The sequence below is a fragment of the Trachemys scripta genome, chromosome 10 (assembly GCF_013100865.1).
Source record: "Trachemys scripta elegans isolate TJP31775 chromosome 10, CAS_Tse_1.0, whole genome shotgun sequence".
In the NCBI taxonomy this organism is placed as follows: Eukaryota; Metazoa; Chordata; order Testudines; family Emydidae; genus Trachemys; species Trachemys scripta.
In genome coordinates this window covers 77,519,765-77,542,806 of record NC_048307.1, presented here as the reverse complement: position 1 = coordinate 77,542,806, position 23,042 = coordinate 77,519,765, and the positions used below count along the sequence as shown (strand labels likewise).

The 23,042-nt window shown below is 39.3% G+C and overlaps 1 protein-coding gene across 10 annotated transcripts in view; it reads right to left on the bottom strand.

Moving 5' to 3' along the window:
- Window positions 1–23,042, bottom strand: part of MEF2A (myocyte enhancer factor 2A) — a 151,234-nt gene that overhangs the window by 6,621 nt on the left and 121,571 nt on the right. For 7 of the 10 annotated variants that reach the window (XM_034784857.1, XM_034784852.1, XM_034784858.1 and 4 more), the window contains 3 exons: window positions 9,503–9,693; window positions 6,979–7,002; window positions 2,786–2,912 (listed from right to left, as the gene is read on the bottom strand). In XM_034784857.1, the coding sequence (XP_034640748.1) occupies window positions 2,786–2,912; window positions 6,979–7,002; window positions 9,503–9,693 (342 nt within the window). The remainder of the gene's footprint in view (window positions 1–2,785; window positions 2,913–6,978; window positions 7,003–9,502; window positions 9,694–23,042) is intronic. The other 3 variants (XM_034784856.1, XM_034784860.1, XM_034784861.1) reach the window with 1 other exon arrangement.

Genomic DNA, 23,042 nt, shown 5'->3' with positions numbered 1-23,042 from the left:
CCGTTTGTTTACCTACCGCGTCTGCAGGTTCGGCCGATCGCAGCTCCCAGTGGCTGCGGTTCGCTGCTCCAGGCCAATGGGAGCTGCTGGAAGCAGCACGGGCTGAGGGATGTACTGGCCACCACTTCCAGCATCTCCCACTGGCCTGGAGCAGCGATCCGCGGCCAGTGGGAGCTGCAATCGTCCGAACCTGCGGATGCGGCAGGTAAACAAAACGGCCCGGCCCGCCAGGGGCTTTCCCTACACAAGCGGCATTCCAAGTTTGGGAAACACTGCCCTACATTATTGTAGTGAAAGCCTAGTGTTGGTTGGGGAGTTACCAGAGATGCAGGCATACCGACCAACCAAGAGGACACTACGTGAAAGGATCTAAATGCCGCTGATGTGCTTGGAGTGGCGGGGGGAGGATACACCTCCTCTCAAGATTTTAAGCTGTAGCCTTCTGAGGGGGCATTTCTGCATAGCCCGGACATTGGGCCTGGGGTTTTAAGGTCTCAGAAACAGGGCCCTTCTGTTGGCTTACAAAGAAGCATATCCCTAGTTGGATTACATTTTTTTAACATCTTTAAAAAGGACATAACCCTAGCCCTGCTGTATAAAAGGAGGTTTGCTCAGGCTGCGAATCACTTCAATGGCAACTCTCAACACGCAGAGCCAGAGAGACTGTTGTGATGAGATCCTTTTATGAGGTACAGGAGAAGGCAGTTTGATAGCCGAACAAACTAAACAGCTATTTGTGCACTTCTTTTTCCTTAATTGCCAGTTTTTCATCACAATGACTCTGCAAAGCACCTCATTAGCACTGAAATCTGTCTGCATGGATAAGAATGTCAATTTCTGGAGAATTTTTCACACACTGATAAAGCCAGAGTCCTCTTACAAGAGTAAAGAGAATCTCTTCTTTTTGACAGCTTTATTCCTCTTATCCATTGAATTCAATCTCCAGTCAGCAAGATATATTTGCACTCAATAAAACTCAAAGAAGTTAGACCTCTAACAAGCTGGGACTGGAATAAAGGTAAATGTTTGAGATGGGTGTGCTGCTCTGCATCCGTGGATCCCCAGAGGGATTTCTTTAACATCTGAGTCTGGGATGAAAACTTGTAGGAAAATAAACTGAAATTGCAAAGAAACAATATTTATGATAATGCATAGTAACATCTTATGCTTCAGTCATAAGGTGACTGATGACAAGGATCAGGAAGGAACTCTGTTCCCTCCACCACGTATATAACTGCACATTTAGGTAGGTGCACTGTAATTTTATCTACCGTGCCTAAATAGTCAGATATCTGCTAGTGCTAAAGGCAGGAAGCCTGGTTTTATAAACCACTGGTCTGATTTGATATGGAAAAGCTATGCTGAGACAGAGAATGTTCGTACAATGAAAGGAGTTTTACTATAGAACCTGAGGTTCCTTTAAAGCTTAGGTCTTTTTGTAGCAATTGTCACAGAGGGCAAGAATAGAATTTCTGTGTTTGTGAGATGTGTTTGCTCTGTTCAAGCGTGGCTCTGTACCAAGCGTGGCTACTTACTGAGCTTCTGAGGAACTGATAGCTTGAGATACCATCCTCATGCAACATCCACATCCAGCAAGATTATACCAGTTTAAGGTTTAAGAACAAAATTTTCCAGTTAGAAATAAGTTACGGATGGTACAAGTACCACATCTATCAATAACCATCTTTTTCTTCCCCTCAGAAATATTATATCCATTTCACATCAAACACTTACATATCCCACACAAGAAAACTAAGGTGAAGTTCAGGTTGTAGGCACATGATAGTGGTTTGAATGCATTCTACTTTTCAAACACAGGTACGTTAAAAACATTACAAAACCAGAAAATTCAGAGTTAAGATTATATTACCACAACAAGCCACAGAACACAAGAGACGTATCAAACAAAGCAGTGCTAATTATTTATCATACTCATTTGACAGTATGTTTCATCCCCATCCTCTATTCTTTGTCTATATCTTCTAACTGTTAAGGCCTTCAGGGTAGGGATTGTCTCTCTCTGTTTGTACAGTGCTTAAAACCTTTAAGGCACTGCCATAATATAAATATGTACTACTACTACTAACAAAAACAGAGTCACTTTCAAGTTACAACTCCTGAGTGAGCCAAAACAGACTAAGCACTTCAAAGCAGGGATTGTTTTGTTGTGTCATCTGTATGAACCCTGAGCATCAACTATATTAACAGAAAAAGGCTGTGGGAAAAAAAGACAACAGTTGCATTTATATAGACAGAAGCGGGATACTAATACAACTCAAGGACTGTGCTGAAGTTGTAATTTGCAAACAAGGGGATTTAAAAACCAAAAAAAGGATGGCCAAAACGGTGTCAAAATTTAGACTTAGTTGGAAGAGTAATAATGAAGGAATGACCTATTCCAACCGGGACACCTGGTGGGACTCATTTAAAACAGGGATTTGGGGAACATGGACTCCTGAGGGTTTCCTTGGGAAAGGCTGAAAGGCCTTTGCTTTGCTCCAGAAGTTCCACCCTTTATTCGTAAACCTCAAGGGAACTCAGAGATCTCCAGACCTCAAACCACTAGTAAGGACACTGGATCATCTACGTATGTTTCCGTATCAGTAACACTTCTCACAAACTAAAGGCTAATTTTCAGCTAACAAGAAAGAGCCCTCACCTAAAGTAAATATTCAAGTAAGATAAAGGGTCTAAAACATGTAAACCTTCTGAGATTCAGAATCATGAAAGCCTTAGCTGCACCTATCAGGTAAATGGTAAGTTAAAAAGAAAAAATGACACTTACCAGTGTTGTAGGCGGTAGGCATGGCTGAGTACACCAGTCCCTGAGGAGGCAAGCTTGGAGTTGTCACAGACACCACAGGGGTAGCAAGAGGCTGGGTAGACTGAGAACTGCTTATCCTTTGGGTATTCTGTAAATGATTAAACACAAAAAAACATGTCTTGTGGAAGTCAATTACAACAACGAATAGAATGTGTTAATGTAAAAGTAACATTCAATTACAACGTGTCCCTTTTCACATTATTTTGGGGGATGAGAACAGTATCTCCTTTTTCATGGTTGTGGATTTTCTTCTACAAAACATTTAAAGGGCCAAAACCTAATTTTGTTTTAGACTAATTTAAAGGAGCATAATTAATGCATTAGACTTGCGGGTATATTCTCTTGTTGTGCATGCAGCTTTCATTAATGTCAATCTGAACAATGTAGTAACACTTAGAGGAAAATGCACTCCTTTAGAGTGTACAATTTTCAAAAGCCTCTGTCCGGAGTGATCTAGGAGGATAAGTCCCATTTTCAAAAGAGTCTTACACTTAGTCCCATTGACTTTTGGTTGACTACTAAGTGCCTAAGCCACATCTGAAAATGGGACTTTCAGGCGCTTTTGAAAATTTACCCTAGGGCTCCCACTGTTGCTTGCACAGGTGTGGTTGCACCGGTCCTAAAAGCAACAGTGGGAGAGTTCCCTTAAATCTTCAATGTTGCCAAGACCATAATGGTAGAATAATATTGTGGTTTCCCTGGTTTTGGGAACTGAAAGTTTACTCATTAGACCGCACATATATTTCAAAACACATGCCTTTTGTGTTAACAAAAACGGTTGTGCCTTCTGATATGAAAATTAGTTAAGCTCAAAACTGTAGAAGCTCTGACTATCCTGCCATTTGTAAGTGAATAACTCCTATGGCCATCTTAATAATACTCTATATGCCAGTCTTGAGCTAAAATTGGTGACGAACATCTAATTTGGATTAAGCAGTTAAAAACTATTTGCCATACTAAACATTTGATACAAAAGGCTTTACTTAAACATTGTGATGGATGCCTTTTAGAAAAGGAGGCCACTCCATCACTGGCATGCCATATTCTTTACCAAGGAAGCCTTAATTTTTTTTTTAATTGCCAAGTCAACACAGATTGGATGTGACAAGAACAGGCCATGTTGTTGTATCTCTTTTTAAAGAAGAGATATTCCTAACTTTTCCTAAGGAATTTTAACACCCTTCTCCTTGCCATCATGTACTCAATTTTAAATGGAATATTTAAGATTAACAGACCTAAGTTTTAGCTTTTTTAAAGAAAAAAAAGTAATACTCCCAGACTTAAAAATTATATATATTTATTTGATCCCAGAACAGCAGCTTCACAACTTCTTAGCTGAAGCACCTGCCAATAACAAAACTACCACCCCTTCTTTGTTTTCTTCTGATCAAGGGTGGCATGTAGGTATTTCACTATCCCTGATTCTCTTCTCCGCTCTGTTCTTGAGAGAACACATATTATAGAAATATACATGATTCTTGTTCTCACAAGAATGGAACACAGAGGCAGTGATGTGTTTATGCAACTCTGCAGATCAAAACCAAGAGGACTGATTTGAGGGCTACCAACCTGGTAATTGTAGCTTGACAGTTTAAAAAGAGTCCAAGACATGTTATAGCTATCATTTAAAATGTACTATATTCTTCTACTACCCATTCTTATTACTTTAAACACAGGGAAAGCTTACAGTCCAAGGGCGTTATGTTAATGCTTCAGAATTTACAGTATCTGATCAAACTCTGGGGTTCTTGTGTGATGTTAAAAAGATAAAGAAAAGGTGGCATTCAAAGATGAAATTATACCAGTAGTAGTGATGATGGAGACTGAATGTATAGGTTATATAATAGTGGATACTCAATGTATGAAATCATTGCTGGCATAGCATTTTGCCAGCCCAGTAAGAAGGATCAAACTTGTCTCCTGTTCCAAAAACCTTTTCTTCCTCCATTGATTGTAGGAACAACTTTGTTCAAATATGTTTAATTCGTGTGTGAGGAATGCCTATTTTGTCTGAATCTTAGAGAGAGCTTGACTAAGAGTCTAGTAACTACTACTCGAGGGATTATGTTGGTGTCTGTGTTAAGCAGGGACATACTGTGGGTTCAGGATGGAATTTTCAAAAGCACTTAAGTGACTTAAGGGCAAAACCCATTTATTTTCACTGAGATTTGTGTTTGTAAGTCACTTAAGTGCTTTTGAAAATCCCACTCTATTACAGTAAGAAACTGGGTTTTACCTTTTATGAAGATATGTTATTAGACCAGATTTGTGTGTCTGTAGAAAACAGACCTTTTCCCAGAGGTTTCTTGGATAACAACCTGTAAAGTTGGGACTACTACATAATGGAAAAGTTAGAGACATCTACTAGGAAACTATCCAGGTTCCAGGGATATCCCCAGGGAAGTTTTGGGGGGTATTTGGGGCTATTTTCAGAGCAATTTATACCTGGGTATTTGATTTGGGTGTGTGATTTGGAAATATAAGATTGCTGACAAATTTTACTTTTTGTCGGAGTTATGGATTCCAAGCTTTACAGACAGACACTCATAAAATTTTTCAGAACCTTATTTTTGGATGGGGATAATATGTTAGAGATAATGGAAGGAAAGTGTTATAGTTATATTAGTCTATAAACTAGGGTCTCTAGCCCTTCTGCCTTCCATCTAGTAAATGTGTTCAATTCTGGTAATGTAGAATTTCATGTTTACTGCTAGGATATGGAACTGTATTTCAGAACACATTATAATCCATATAATGAATAAAGTAGCATTCCCAGGGTCCTTTATTTGCTAATTTAAAGTGTCTTGTTTGAGGAAGATTTTGCTTTTTCCAGTTGGTTGAATAGGATTATATAGGCATGTCGAATTTTTATAACCACTAGAGGGCAAGCGCTTCCTACATTATTCATATTCCAGAATACTACATCTAGATTCCAAACAATTTATATTAGAAGAACATGGCATTTCTAACAGTTAAAGAACAAACACATCTATAATGAAAGTGAGTAAGACTTACAATCATATATATAAAAAATGACCTGATTAACTATTTTATGGATTAAATTAAATCCCATATTTCTTTGTATTGAAAAACAGATGCTTTCCTACAACATTGAGAAAAAAATGTAACAAATGAAATAGCTGTTAATTAAAACATTTACACTCATCCTGTAACCACCAAAATTTTTGGATAGCTTCAAGTATTAATTTTCAAAAGTAATTTTTTCCAACTAACTCAAATTTAGGAAAACAATATAGGTAAAGTATCATCCAACAGCATGCATTCACCAACTTAAAATATAAAGAAACTACTGCAATTTTCATGCTTTCATGCAATTAGAGCCTCATATTAGCAACAAGTCCATGTGCAAATAAATCAAAGCATAGGTGTATAAAGATCTTGAAGTTGATCTACAATTGTAATTTGATGCAGAATTTTCTGCAATTATTGTTGTGCTATAACACCTAAAACATTTGCATATTGCTTGGAAAAATAATCTAGAACTCTCATGAGTCAAGTTATTTTTAGTCTTATACTTATTTTCCACAGTGAACACCAAAAGATATCATGTTTTCTGAAAAACAGCAATTTCCTTTCAAAAACAGAACATCTTTTCAGTTGAAAAGGGTAAAATAATTAGTTTGCAATTCCATATTCCTTGTGGTAAACAGGGAACCCTCCTTTGTGGTTTGATCATCTCGTAAAGCATGAAATATATCCAACTCTGTAAAAAGGTGACCTCACCAGCAATGATGTAATCTCCGAGAAAGGAGGAGAAACAACACACAGCGTGTGTTACAATTTGAGGAACTTCAGGAGTGAAGTAATTTTCTAAAAATATTTCAATAATTTTGGGGACTATAAAAGGCATTTAACACTCGACCCCATCAGAACAAGTACCCTGTGAGCATGGACAGTTACTGAGTAAGGCTCCGTTCCAATGTTCCCTCTAAGAAAAACGGTTTCATAAAAACATAAATTTATAAATGGAGAATGCTAGACTTTGGCTGTATTTGCACTTTGCAATTTTTGTGGGTTTTTTTATTTGGATAAAACAAGTACATTTCTCTGCCACAAAGGGAACATTGGTATAACTGAGACCACGTAGTATGACTTAAGCTTTCTTCACTCATCAAGCAGGAACCCAAACTCACCAACTCCAATTCATCCTCCTCCGACTGTATTCAGCAAACAAGAGGGATAATACAGTTACTAAGAAAAGCATTGCTTTCAAAAATAAAATAAGTCATGTTTGTGCTTCAGGATTTATTTATTGGTTTGTTAATATTTTGAATTTATTGTGCTATTATGTAAACACTGTTACAAAGTACGTGATTATATACTTACTATATACACTTTGGGTCAATTAATAAAAAGAGTATTTTGATGCAGGAATAAATACTGTGGCAAAAGTTGTGTTCACAACTACAAAAGGTTGTTTACAGATGCTCTGAAAATTAGCATTGGCTGAACTAGCAAGAGCAAGGGCACAAGTATTCATAGACATCATATATGGACACAGGTGCACATCTGTTCTATTATGGTTGAACTGATCAGATGAAAGTCAACTGCATAGGCACGTATTTTTAGTGCACCAATCACCATGACATCTAGGCATCTCTACTCTTTACTTCTCTCCCTTCTCCACCAGAGAGAGAGAGAATGAATGAATTTACGGAGAGAACATTAAAATTGCTTTTTAAAATATTTCCCCCGTATTCATTTTTCAAAATAATTTAAAGCACAAGTTTCACATTAAGATTTAGCAACATATTTCTTTATGAATGTGCTCTGTAATTTGTGCATTTTTAGAAAAACCTCAAACATTTTAATAAAGGTGTTAAAAAACTTCTTTAATTAGGACTCTGGCTACTTACATTGATTTTGCGTGATTTAGCTCTACCATCAATAGCAAAAGTAAACACTTGTGGAATCTTAAACATAAATAAGTAAATATGTATAAAGAATGCTTATACTGTTTACATCCTATGCTCCTTTTGGCTACTTCCATATGGGGAGGATTCATAAACTGAATATATGTACCATATATACTCGTTCATTAGCACGTTCATTTATAAGTCAACCCCAAAATGGATAGGTAAAAATAGCAAAAACTGAATGACCCTTTCATAAGCTGACCCTATATTTCAGGGGTTGGAAAACTTTGGATCCCGGTCCGTCAGGTAGGCCACTGGTGGGTCGGGACGTTTTGTTTACCTGGGTCGTCTGCAGGCATGAAGCCCCTCAGCTCCCTGTGGCCGCGGTTCGCCGTTCCCAGACAATGGGAGCTACGGGAAGTGGTGCTCCACAAGGAGCTGAGGGGCTCCATGCCTGCAGACGCGCCAGGTAAACAAAACTACAACGTACTAGATTAGGGATCAGCAACTTTTGGCACGCAGCTCGCCAGGGTAAGCACCCTGGCAGGCCGGGCTGGTTTGTTTACCTGCCGCGTCCACAGGTACGGCCGATCGCGGCACCCACTGGCCGCGGTTCACCGCTCCAGGCCAATAGGGGCTGCGGGAAGCAGCGCAGGCCGAGGGATGTGCTGGCCGCCGCTTCCCGCTGCCCCCATTGGCCTGCAGCGGCGAACCGCGGCCAGTGGGTGCCATGATCGGCCGTACCTCTGGACGCGGCAGGTAAACAAACCGGCCCGGCCTGCCAGGGTGCTTACCCTGGTGGGCCGTGTGCCAAAGGTTGCCAATACATGTATTAGATATTAAATTCAATGATTCCATAGAGTTTAAAACGATTAAATTTTGCTGTAGACCCGTTTATAAGCCAACCCCCGCTCTTTGATGCGTCACTTTTTTACCAAAAATATTCGGCTCATGAACGAGTATATGCGGTACTTAAATGATTATGAGTTTGCACATAAAATATAGAGACTGATATCAATGACTTCAGCCACACAAGGTTGAAGTAGAAGCTGGATAAGACTTCCAGAGAGAGCCGTGCCAACCTCAATACCCTCTGCTATATCTAGAGGTAGGTTGAACAAACATTGCTGATGTGCTGAAAGGCATAGTGGCTTTGTGAGATGCACAAACAATGAGACCACCATTCATTCTTGTGTCCTCATTCAAGATTTTAACTCCAAATATGGGGAGTGAATGGCTATTGTACTAACACGCTAAACCAAATGAAGGTTCCTCCCACATAATCATTTTTTCTGAGCCACACGTCACAACTCACCAACACTGCAACCTGGGAGAACCGGACAGAACTCTACATTGAGGCCCCTCAACACAGCTCAGTAATCAGCAAAAGTTGCCATTGCTGAATGGTGCAATAAACTCTTCCCTCACCCCCTAAAAACCAAACCACTAAAACCCTCAGTCCTAGCAACGGAGGCAGATTGCAATCAGGACAAGAAATCAAACCAAAGTCTCCAATATAGCAACGTAAATAACCCAATGTACGTCAGCTCATTATTCTGTATTTATTAATCCAATGAAAGTAAAAATATCTTCTCCCTCTTTTTTTGCGAATACTGTCCAAGATGGCAATCTGCACTTGAGTTGTGTTCTTTTATCAGTCAAGTCTCCTACTACAGGGGTGTTTCTAAGGTGCCATCTCCATAATGCCTGAGATGCCACAGTTTCGCTTTCAGCAGCGCTCCTTTTGCACCCCTTGGGCATACTGTATATTGTATACTATAGAATGAATGGCCCAGCTTACCAATGGAGGCATCATGCCCTTGCTGGAAGGTGGGATGACAACACGAAGGTCTGGTTTGCGATTGTTCATTCCAAGATTACCTCCTCCGGGTGGAGGCGGAGACTTTGTAGGCATAACTTTGCCTAATCCATTCCCACCACCAGTAGTTCCTAGCAGGCTTGGTGAAGCTCGAGAGTTAATAAATCCATTTCCTAAAGTAGGAAATATAAAGAAATGCACCTTAAGAGTGAGCACAAGCAGTGTAAATCCATAGTGCAAATGTACAAACTCCACATTATTTTTAGACAAAAGTTTCAGTTGCAAATATTTCACAAGAGTCTAACCCTTTTAGGAATAATTAAGCTACATCCTACATTGTAGAACAGAAAAAGCAAAGTATCTTTCACCAAAAGATCAATATGTAATGCTGGTGTCACCTCAGGGTGTGTTGTGGCAGCTTAAACGCTGAGGAGTGCACTCTGTCAGGAAAGTGTGTTAAAACCATCTGTTCATTAATTTAGCCTTTGAAGTTCCTCTAGGCTGCTGTAGCAACAAAACAGTATCTAACAAATGGTCCTACACACACACACACCCCCCACAGGCAGAACATGAATTACAGTGTGCTGTTGCTTATAAGGATTTTTAAAAAACAGCCTCCAAACTCTTTTGAGATTCTTTTGTAAAAAGAAACAAGTGTACCTTACACTGCATAAAAGACATTTTCAGTATCTCAATTAACAAGCCTTTAAATTGTAGCTCTATGTTTTTCCAATTTGCCCGTCACCTTTGAAAATACATTATTTTAGCAGAGAACACTTTCTGGTAAGATGATATGAATCTGATAAGGTACTTTTATACAGTATTTCTCCAACAAGGAAGATGAGGAGAAACTTGAAACAAGTCTATTTCCTTAACATCCACCTCAGCCTACACACACACACACACACACACACACACACACACACACACACACACACACACACTCTCTCGTCACCACTAGATTATGTATAGGTCATTGCCTATGAGGTGCTGACTGTTCCCAGTGAGGTCAATGAGAATGTAGAGTGATCAGTATCAAAGGATTCAGACCTTAAGTTATATTCAAACAAGTCAGTGAAACAAGTAATACCAAATTTTGAGACAACTAACAGCAGAAGCATTTCTAATTGTTTTCCTTTAACATTCATCAACAAACCAGCCAAGTGCCTATCATGCTAATTACAATATATTTTTCAGGCAACTTTTTTGAAGATTTCATCAGAACGATTTTGCCAAATTTATAGCAATGGTCCTCAGAAAACACAGATGTTATTCAGCCATTAATAAAAAAATATATTAAGCTGAAAATGAGAGAAATTTACAACAGGGGAAGCGAACTGTGTGGTTCACTCTACAGAACCAGTATATGTATAAATAAATACAATTCATAATAAATTATGTTTATACTAACATTCCAGTTCTGAAAGTGCTCTTTATAGTCACAATTCTGTGGCAGATCTATTACCCAAAAGTTTACTGTGTGTGAAATTTTCTTTTCATAGCCTGCAGCACACCTTACTGGCATGAATATTATACTATCATTATCATTTGAATAGGCCCCTGTGCCCAATTCCATTTTATTACAGTAAGTACATGTTAATTTAAAGGCATTTAAAATAAGAAAATTGATAGTTTCACATTCCTTTCTCTTAAGCAAAACTCCAAATGCCTATGAAGAACAATGAAGTGTATTAACAGGACAGCATGACACAACGTCTAAGTGATTGACAGTGACGCATTATACAGTAAACGTGTACAGTATGTTAGCAATTTTATTTAACAGTGGAAAAACAACAGGCTCTTATATATGAATGGTAATCAAATGTCCTTAAAATTTATATAATCTTAATAAGATACCTTATCGATAACCTTTTTTTTTCAAAAGGGTGTGTGAAACTTTATGAAATTATTTTTAAATAAAATAAATACAATATCGCTGGAACTTGGAAATCCAAACATAGAAACCATAAACATCCAGACACGTGCATAAATGGGCAGTGAAGCTACAAAACTGAGTAGCACAAACTGTGGCCCTCTCACCTTTTTGGTGGATTTCTTACTGTGCCAAGAGTCTATGACTGGAACTGTACCAGCCTCTTACATTCCTCATGTATCACAAGCCTACAGAGGGTCCAAAGGACTCCTCTCCCAAAATGGCTATGGGTGTGGCACGAAAAAATAGTTTGTGGGGGAAAAAAAATCGATTTTTCAGCTAAACACTTAAAACAGAAAAGATTTCCACTAAAAAATTTAAAAAATGGTTTTTGAGAAATAAAATTGAAAAAAAAATTGTTTGGCTACAAATGCATTGAAATAAATTTTAAAACCCCCTTTTTTGGCTCAATAATCAAAAGTAATTTAATATAATATTCAGCCATCTTTCCACAAAGGTTGTGGGGGATCGTGAGAAAAGTCTGACTCTCTCTTCCCATGGGAAGAAGAACCACTATTGTACCGCTTCACCAGGGAGACCAGGGAAGGAAAACAGCCTTTTTTCTCCACTAGGTTAACAAAGACCATTTGTAGGCTTCTCCTGCAAGTGCGGCTGGGGTGATGAAACAGAAATTGTGGAAATTAGGATGGTTTTTGGAGGAGTGGGGCAATATTTTAGGTAAATCTATGGATTTGTAGTAGATATTGGGTAAAGTTGGTGGAGGGTTTTGTTGGAAGTGAGGAAGGGGTCTGAAACTGGATATGGCTATAGGTTTGGTTGCTTGGGGAAGAATGGAGGCGAGTTTTTTGTAGTTGGACAGGGACGGATTGTTGTGGTTGTTGCAAGGTCTGAGTGAAGTGAATCCAAACACAGTTTGTATGTGAAATTACTATAGGGAGTGGCTGGCTGATGGTCGCTTTAACTGGTTAGGGACACTGGAAGGAAGCAGGAAATGGCAGATACTGTGAATGTGGAGACGTGGGATGCAATCCTGGTGCTTAAGTGAGAAGTAATCATGGCTAAGTAAGGGTCCTTAAAGGAAAACAAGAAATGGAGTTGTCATAACTATAAAGGGAAAGGTAACAGCTGTCCTGTGTACAGTACTATAAAATCCCTCCTGGCCAGAGATTCCAAAATCCTTTTCCCTGTAAAGGGTTAAGAAGCTCAGGTAACCTGGCTGGCATCTGACCCAAAGGACCAATAAGGGGACAAGATACTTTCAAATCTTGGCAGGAGGGGGTAGGGGGTTGGGGGAGTCTTTTTGTTTGTGCTCTTTGTTTGGGAGTCGTTCGCTCTTGGGACTGAGAGGGACCAGACATCAATCCAGGTTCTCCACATCTTTCTCAACAAGTCTCTCCTATTTCAAACTTGTAAGTAAATAGCCAGGCAAGGCGTCTTAGTTTTACTTTGTTTTCTCGACTTGTAAATGTACCTTTTACTAGAGTGTTTATCTTTGTTTGCTGTACTTTGAACCTGAGACTAGAGGGGGGTCCTCTGAGTCTTTAAGTTTGATTACCCTGTAAAGTTATTTTCCATACTGATTTTACAGAGATGATTTTTACCTTTTTCTTTAATTAAAAGCCTTCTTTTTAAGAACCTGATTGATTTTTCCTTGTTTTAAGATCCAAGGGTTTGGATCTGTATTCACCAGGGAATTGGTGAAGGTCTCTCAAGGCTACCCAGGGAAGGGAATTAGCTTTGGGATGGTGGCAGCGGACCAGACCTAAGCTGGTAGTTAAGCTTAGAAGTTTTCATGCAGGCCCCCACATTTGTACCCTAAAGTTCAGAGTGGGGATACAGCCTTGACAGGAGTCTTGGTGAAAGTTTTAAGCATGCTTGAAATTAGGAAACATGCAATGTGGTAATGTTAAAACTCACTGACAATACCTGATATTTATGAATCAAAAGACATATATATGAGCATTATAGACATGTATGTACACACACAAAGCATGCATCTATATTTTATGCTATATACACACACACACACACATCTCTGAATACACAGGTGATGTAAAACTAATTCACATTTAAAGTAAGTGGGGAAAAGCACTTCAGTTTCCAGAGTAGGACATGAACAGAAATATTATTTAACATTTATATTACAATAGCACTCAAGGTCCCAATCAAAATCAGAGCCCCACTGTGCTAGGTGTTGTACAAGCAAATGAAGACGTGGGCCTTCTCTAAAGTGTTTACAATCCCAGGTCCCAACTCTGCAAATGCTTCAAGCAAGTGGATCTTTGCACCTGCACAGAATCCCAATGACTTCTATGGGGATCTGCCCACACAGAGTGGCTGGCAGGAACTGGGTCTAAGAATAAGATACATACAAACAGTGGAGGAACAAGGATACAATCAAGTATGTATAATATTTATACAAATATATACCTCTGCAATCAAAAAATATACTAAGTGTAAACTACCTCTGTGGCCTGGTCCCCACTAAGCCCCCACTTCGGACTAAGGTACGCAAATTCAGCTACGTTAATAACGTAGCTGAATTCGAAGTACCTTAGTCCGAACTTACCGCAGGTCCAGACGTGGCAGGAAGGCTCCCCTGTCGATGCCGCGTACTCCTCTCGGCGAGCTGGAGTACCGGCGTCGACGGCGAGCACTTCTGGGATCGATCCCAGAACATCGATTTCCTGGTGCCGGACCCTCCGGTAAGTGAAGACATACCCTGTGTGCCCCGTCAAACCAGTTGGCTGATTTCATTCTGCTGTGGCACGAAATCTATGACTACCAGAAAACAGAGTGCCCAATGGGTGAAATTGACGTAGATGAGCGGCAGGTATACCAGGGGACCAATTCCATATATTCTAGCAGAATCTATGCAAACCCAGCATAACCCAACGAAGGAGGGAGGGTGATTAGAGGTGTGGCACGCCGACAGTCAGAACACCAGTGCAGGAATGCAAAGAGGTTGCGGTTCTTGACTCCAGCCAGTGGTTAAAACAGCAACAGCAGATGAGTCACAGAATTGCTTTGTGTTTTGCCTAGTGGTTAAGGGATGGACTTAGCATAATACAGGGGACTGTGCAAATTTAATCTTTGTGCCATGTGTGCATGAAAGAGAAATTTCACACAGTAATATAAGATTAATTGGGAGTACAATTAAACAGATTTGAAAACAGATTAAATTTTAGTCTTCTAAAGGGTTAATCCTGAAGAAAAATGATTTGACAACAGTGTGATTTTGACGTGACAGTACCCTTTTAATGGTACATGGAACTATAAATACGACCTTTGTGTCTCAGACCATTTTACTTGCAGATAATTATATCAGTATACTACACATTCAAACAGCTCCTTTTTATATTGTAGTTTGTGTTTATTATATATTAACTAGCAGTGTTTTATCACGCATTAATATTTTCAATTTAACATTTGATATGGGATGCTTCAAATTTCTGTGATCCTTTTGAATCTCTATTTAGAGTGATCAACACTATCATTGTAAACAATGGGCTTTTGTATTATTCATCCATTTTCCTTTTCGCGTATAGTATAGTTTAGTCTATTTTATGAGGCCATTTCCTGCACTCAGTTTTCAACTGTTTTGGTAGCTCATGTGTTAAATCTGGACTGTTTCTTCTTCCACACCCAATACAGTCATTTCCTGTAGCCCTTATTACAAGACTCTGCCAGTCCTTTAGAGAAGATTTTATGCTTCTAATGGTGCTGTCAAAAACAACAAACCCTTTACCACTGCATTCTCTGTGGAGTATCTCACTCAGCAGTGGGGTAGACAGATTCAAAGCACTTTGCCATTTTAAATGCAAAACATAAAAATGTTTAGAAGCGTATTTTGTTTAGGGAAGGGAAAAAGCAACAGAATACCATCACATGTAATACATGCATTGATCTGTCTGTATCAAACAGACTCCACTGATAAATGTTTTGTGTGCTTGTTATAAATAGCATGTAAAGAGTGCAAAAGTGACATTAGTTAAAGATCCTGTATCAGAGTTGCAAAAGTATTTTAGAACAGATATTCCTAATTTTTAATTTAGGCAAAACATTCTTTTGTTGTTAAGAATCCAACAAGCTGCTCTATTAGATATAGTACAACGTAACCCAAGAAAATCAAATTATAAGTAAGGAGTGAAAGGGGAGCTAAAAGCAATATTTCTTTGCACAAGATCAGGAGCCAGAAACAGATAATGATTACAGGATGATGTAACTGTCTGGCAGTTTGCCAAACTGAAGCTTTAGTAACCCTATATGTTCCATTTATTATTTTGTATAAGGAAAACTGCATTGTTTCCTTCCCATCCACAAAAAGACCTTTTCAAATCCAATAATTTATTTTTTAACGGATGATGAAGTTAAAAATGAAAATGGTGGGGGGAAAAAAAAGATTTAGACCTACAATAGTTTATTTCCACTAGGACAGTTTTATTAAATTTTCATTTATCTCAACTCAGACTACTATAATACTTTCAAAATACCGCAAAAGTAACAGACCATTACTACCAATGCATGTTACCCTGTTTTTTTGGACAGGAAACAGGTTTTAATTTAGAGGTACTTGCTGTACTAACACTAAATGCTCAAAATTCCTATTCAACAACGGTGTACACCAATTCCTTCAGAAACTTAATACAGACTAATCTCATTTATTGTCCTACAAGATCCAAGCATTGTCCAAGATTCATTTAAATCGGTGAGGCTCATATTTCACTACATAAATCACATCAGCTGAAACAATGAACACACGTGGCTGAAAAGTACTCTATGTTCTGATTACTACTCTAAGCATAAATTATAGTCTTTGATGTCATTAATCTTTTATTGTGGTTCAGCTTCAGAGAAATGGACTTGTAGTATATGGCTTGGAGAAGTTAATCATAGGCAATCCGCTAAACAATACAAGATAAGAATCATATACACGTTTTTATACCTCAAACAAATATGACATACCATTGTCCATATCCTAAAAAAAGCAGTCGACATAAGTGAATTTAAAAAATCTCCACATTAAATCAACTAACCCAAAATAGTGCTGTAGCAAAAAGATATTTCAATATTTTTATACAAGTAATAAATATTCTGGTAGAAAAAGCTTAAGTATCAAAAACAAGAAAATTACTAAAATCAGCACTTGTCAATGTCATCAATGTGGCCATTTCAAATAAAGACAGTTCCAGTAAGGTAATGAAAGTAATTAAAACAAACACACACACACCCCACCACCTCTTCTTACCCCCTTGAAGAAAAACATTGCAGGGATGGCAGACAGAAGCTGTAGTCATAGGAGTGGTACAAATTTCAGCTCTCATCAAGAGGGAAATATCTATACTTATATTTCACTGCTTTTAAGAAGTGTATCCTTTCACCATTTGTGGAATAGTGGTATTAGGACAACTCAAAGTGGAAATAAATATACTTTGTATTATCACTGACACTTAAATACTGGTGATTAGAGAAAGTATAGCTCTAATCATACCATTAAGACACACCTCTGCCATTAGTGGAAGTGTATGAAAAAATAATTTAGGAAGGACTTACATCTTTAAAGACAAGATTTTCAAAAATAATGATGGGATCTTCAGAAATGCCCAAGTAACTTAAGGAAGTAAGTCCCATTGGCTTTGAAAGTCAAGGGGATTTGTGCTTCTTAGTAAAGTTAAACAAATAAGAGACCTGATTTTCTAGAGCAGGGATCGGCAACCTCTGGCATGCGGCTCACCAGGGTAAGCACCCTGGCGGGCCGGGCCAGTTTATTTACCTGCTGACACGGCAGGTTTGGCCGATCGAAGCCCCCACTGGCCACAGTTTGCCATCCCAGGCCAATAGGGGCTGCGGGAAGCGGCGCAGGAGAGGGATGTGCTGGCCGTGGCTTCCCCATCGCCCCTATTGGCCTGGGACGGCAAACTGTGGCCAGTGGGGGCCGCGATCGGCCGAACCTGCCGCGTCAGCAGGTAAATAAACTGGCCTGGCCCGCTGGGGTGCTTACCCTGGTGAGCCGTGTGCCAGAGGTTGTTGACCCCTGTTCTAGAGCAGTGGTTCTCAAAGCCAGTCCACAGCTTGTTCAGGGAAAGCCCCCTGGGGCTGGGGCAGCGAACCGCAGCCAGTGGAAGCTGTGATCGGCCAAACCTGCGGATGCGGCTGGTAAACAAACCGGCCTGGCCCGCCAGGGGGCTTTCCTTGAACAAGCGGAGGACCGACTTTGAGAACCACTGTTCTAGAGTGCTGAATACCCAGCAACTTCCATTTTTTAAAATCTTGGTGTTACAGTTGTATGGTAAGATGAGAGGCTGCACTTTCAGAACCATTTTATATTTAAATGAAACTTCTGGAAGAGACAAAAACCCACCATTCAGAAAGCCACAACAACAACAAAAAACACTTATAACTTTTATTTTTCTGACAGCTTTCAAATCTGAATGCTATCAGCCTAAGAGTGGAGCACAGAAATTAGAGGCTGAAAAGGTCTGTTACATCATCTGTCCAAACCCTTTCAAAGCCTGGCTTTTCACTACAGCAAATTGAAATGCTTTATTTGGTCTCAAGTAGGGCTCCTAGTTTTCCCATGTACTTCCTTTATTTTACTGACACACCACTATTAGATTTACATTGGAAACTTATTAAACACAGGACAAGTTCACGGTCATCTCAAACATTTGCCACATTTGCATAGCAAATGTGAACTGCACTTCCTTTTTCTTTTAATTTCTTTTAACCTCACCATGGCATCTGGTGACATTTTGTTCTTTGCCCATGAGAAGTAAAGACTTGCAGTTTCTAGCCATCACAAGCACTGGAATTGGGTCACCAACACATTTTACACTGTTTGAATTAGTTTGCACCTAATGAACACAGTCTGCTAACTGCCAACTTTTTCTCTGAAACGGAAACTCCACAACAGGAAGAAAAAAAGAAGCCAAACTTAACATACATTTTTAAGCAGCTATAATCTGCCAAATGAAAATGTTTTCACTAAAAGGTACACCAGCAACATGTCTCTGCCAAAATACATTTCTATTACTCTTCAATGTTGAAAATGGCTGAACCATTTTTTCCTAAGACTTTAAAAAAAACTTGCCCCAGCCTGTATTAAATTTTCATATGAAATGCAGAACTTTGACAAAATTCTGAGCGACTGAAAGCAGCCCTCTAAAATGAAAATGCTTGTTCAACCTTACCTACAACTATTACTGTATGCTCCACCTACAATCAGTCTTACAAAATGGTTGTGAAATTTGCCAGCCCAGACACATCTAATTTGCCAATCCTTACCATGGTGAGAGTTTTACTCGCCATTAAAAAAAAAAGCTGCTGTCCATGCAGGGACGGCTCCAGGGTTTTTGCTGCCCCAAGAAGGGAAAAAAAAAAAAAAACGCGATCGCGATCAGCTCTACCGCCGCCGCTTCAGTCTTAGGCGGCAATTTGGCGGCTGGTCCTTCGCTCCGAGAGGGAGTGAGGGACTTGCCGCTGAATTGCTGCCGAAGAGCCGGACGTGCCGTCCCTCTCCGTTGGCCTCCCCAAGTACCTACTTGCTGGGCTGGTGCCTGGAGCCCGCTCTGTGTCCATGGACAAACAGAATATTAGAAAGCTATTGTATATCTGCATCTTTTTTTCTCTGAGGTTGGCAGATTGCTTGTTGAAGCAATCCACATCAACTTCATTGAAGTCACACAGCATGGGAGGGGAAAATGTGTTTGGGATAAATGTGCAGCTCTTTTCTGGATCCTCCTTGCCTTTAGTTGAACTGAGCCCTAAGTGAGCCAGGATAAGGTATCAGCTTTTACCCACAATCACCTTCAAGGGTTTTCATAGTTGGATAAGAATATATAAAATGATCTTTTATCTGTAAGGCGTGGCGGGATTCAATTTTTATTTTTTACAATTTTGATGGATATTTATGTTTATTGTTAAGCCTTTTTTCTATTTAAATTTTCACAGTTGTGCAAAACTATTGATTTTAAGGATTTTTTCCTATTTTTATTAGCACCCATCCACTGCTCTTGGTGCTGATCCCATAAATGAAAAGTCACAAAATAAACCAAGGCCTGTCAATAAATATCTCTCTCTCAGCCCTCCCTATCCCTCAACAGCCTTAAAGAAGGGGGAAAAGGCTAAGCTTTTTGGAAAGCTTTCATCAATAACTGTTTAGAAAAAATATGACCAATAATCATTAAAAATTATTTTAATTAGCTGACATTAACAACTTGTCACAGTTCATACCTTAGTTACAGTGGCCCAAGCTTCAATTGGAAAGTTAGCCAACAGAGTGAACCTGCTTATGCGCTGGCCACTTTGTGTGTTTGTTGCTGGGCTACAATTAAGAGCTCTGGGACAAAGAGGGTTAATTTACGCCAGCCACTCCATTTCAAAAGGTATATAGCAAGTCATAGCAAGGTATTGTGTACTAATGGCTCAGTGATATGGCATCATCTGAATGTTTCTGAAGTTCTGCTGGAGATACATTTTGCAAATCCCCCACCAACACAGGAGTTGTACAGTCATCATGTCGTTTCAACTGTCATTTGAGTGAAAAACTTCTGAGCATTGGGGGGTTATATTCTGGAAAATAAAGATGATGACCACCATAATTTGTTACCATACACCAGCTCCTTAAAATGTTTACTTTAGGATCCAATCAGAAAACACTAAGTCATTAAGAATGTTCATGAAGTTCATGTAGGTATAGGCAATACTTTAACGCAGTATATTGTTTTCGCTTAAGGGAAATTTCTAATTCACATCTGTAGTATCTATAATACTCAAGAAGTGGTACCTATAATAGGATATGGCCCTTAGTTTCATAGCTATGCTTCACTGTTTTTTTGCTGAGTGCATGAATGAAGCTTAGAAACTTGAGGCCTAATTTGGGAGAAAAGGACTGAATCTAGTCCTAACAACATAGGACTGTTTATAAGTAGGTCCTTTTCTTAATAAGCTGATCTCTGAAACACAGGAGAAAATCACTATCTGGGATCCCATCATGTCTAATGATAACCTTGCTCTTCATTTCCCCCCTAAATTAAAAGGTTTCTTTCTTAGAATTTTTTTCTTAGAATTAAAAGGTTTTCATAGAATTTCTTGAGCTTCTGGGTGCATGAAGGAAATATTTGTTGCATGTGGCCCAAGGTGGAGGCAGAGGGGAGAGTCAAACCAGCACTTTTACCCTACTAATTTAAGCACTACTCATTTATAAACTTCTTGAGCTCTGATTTTTATCTGGGAAGATCTTTTTTCCCAGTTGCCAGATTATTATTTGGCCATTACTTATGTGAGTATCTCCAGTGGTTTCTCTGATTGATAACTCTTGCTATGTTCTATTTCTGGGGCTGACCAAGTATATTCCCAAATTAGTCTTCAGCCACCAAATCAATATCTTGAGATGGAAGAAACACCAGGGAGCCAGATGATTGGTATTTATGTTGCCTTCCTGTAATATGATAGAATGGAACCTGGATGTCTCCATGCCATTACTGCATAAATCTGAAATCTGTGTTATATTTTATGCAAGTAAGAAACTCTTATGAATGTAAGACATCACTACAGTATTGTTGTTAAAATACTAATTTGGGGCACTCTGGTTTAAAGGAGCTCCGCAGTATCATAAAAATGTAGGGATGAAAGGGAATTCAAGAGGTCATCTAGCCTAGCCCATCCCACTGTGCTGAGGCAGAATTAAGTATACCTATATCATCCCTTATAGATGTTTGTCTAATCTGTTCTTAAAAACCTCCAACAACAGGGATTCCACAACCTCCTGTATTTTACTATCCTTATAGTTAGAAAGTTTTTCCTAATATCTAACCTAAATCTTTCTTGCTGCAAAGTTAATCTGATTACTTTTAGTCCCACATTCTGTGGATATGGCGAACAATTGATCACCATCCTCTTTATAACCACCCTTAACATATTGAAGATTGTTTTCCTCCTGGGTCTTTTTTTCTCAAGATTCAACATGCCCAGCTTTTTTAAGCTTTCCTCATACGGCAGATTTTTTAAATTCCTAATAATTTTTGTTGTCCTCCTCTGGACTCTCACCCATTTTTTCACATCTTAAAGTATGGTGCCCAAAACTGGACACACTACTTCAGCTGAGACCTCACCAGAACGAAGTATAGTGGAACAATTACCTCCCATGTCTTACACACGGCACTCCTGTTAATACATCCCAGAATGACATTTGCCTTTTTTGCAACAGCATCACGCTGTGGATTCATTCAATTTTTGATCCACTATTACCCCATTTTTTTCTGCAGTACCACTACCTAACCAGTTATTCTCTATTTTTTATCTGTGCAAGATATACTGTATATACTCGTTCATTAGCCCGTTCGTTTATAAACCGACGCCCCAAGATGGTTAGGTAAAAATAGCAAAAACTCTATGACCCTTTCATAAGCCGACCCTATATTTCAGGGGTTGCAAACTTTGGCTCCTGGCCCGTGAGGGTAAGCCGCTGGCGGGTCGGGACATTTTGTTTACTTGGACCGTCTGCAGGCACGGAGCCCCTCAGCTCCCAGTGTCTGCGGTTTGCCGTTCCCAGCCAATGGGAGCTGCAGGAAGTGACTGATGCGACAAACACTTACGGCTTTACTGACTTGTATTTGTTGTCTTTTGACATTTGCGGAGCATGCAGACGAATTCCAGTTCTAATGACAACGTACCCATTTTGTCGACATTCAACATTCGACATTCAACAACCCAATTACTGAGATCTTTCTGTAGCTCAGGAAATGAAGTGCACCACATTGGACATTTTTTTCTTGCTTCTTGGCATGTCTTTTAGTGTTTTATTTTTTCGCCATTCTCTTACTTGCTTCTCATTGATACAGAATAAACAAAAAGTGGCGCAATTATTATTTGCTTTTACATATTCAACAACTAAATTTGAACGCTGCATAAGACAACCTTTTTCTTTTGATTTCACCGTTGTTCATTTTAAATACTAGTATGAAAATAAGATTATCGTAGTTATAGATTTTGTAGGACTTTATATAGGAACATCACTTGCTTTATCACTGTCAAATTATTATTGATCTTTGTTTATTTCAAAGCAGCCCTGTAGATGGCATGTCTGTAGGGATAACAAGCTAATTTCAATTTTATTAAAGATTGCATTGATTCTGCACGTTATATTTTCATATTGGCTCGAGACTTATGTGGTCCATTGGTAGAAATGCACGAAGAGATCAAATTACACAGTAGTGGACTGACACCAGTGCTATGGTACTATCGTTCATTGCATTTTTCTGATTAGTTTGTAAGGCATAGCATTTTGTGAAATGCATGGGTCAAATGTCATGCAGATCTGTGGCACTGCTCTTTTAGTATTCCTTTCAACCCAATCTAGTCCACTAAACAAAACGTTTGCAGCTTTAAAAGGCTGCAGTATTGACATCAATAAATGGGTCAGCAATCTTTGGCTCCCAGCCTGTCAGGATGTTTTGTTTACTTGGAGTGTCTGCAGGCATGGAGCACCTCAGCTCCCTGTGGCCGTGGTTCGCCGTTCCCAGCCAATGGGCGTGCCACTTCCACAGCTCCCACTGGCTGGGAATGGCGAACTGCAGCCACAGGGGCTCCATGCCTGCAGACGGTCAAGGTAAACAAAACGACAATGTA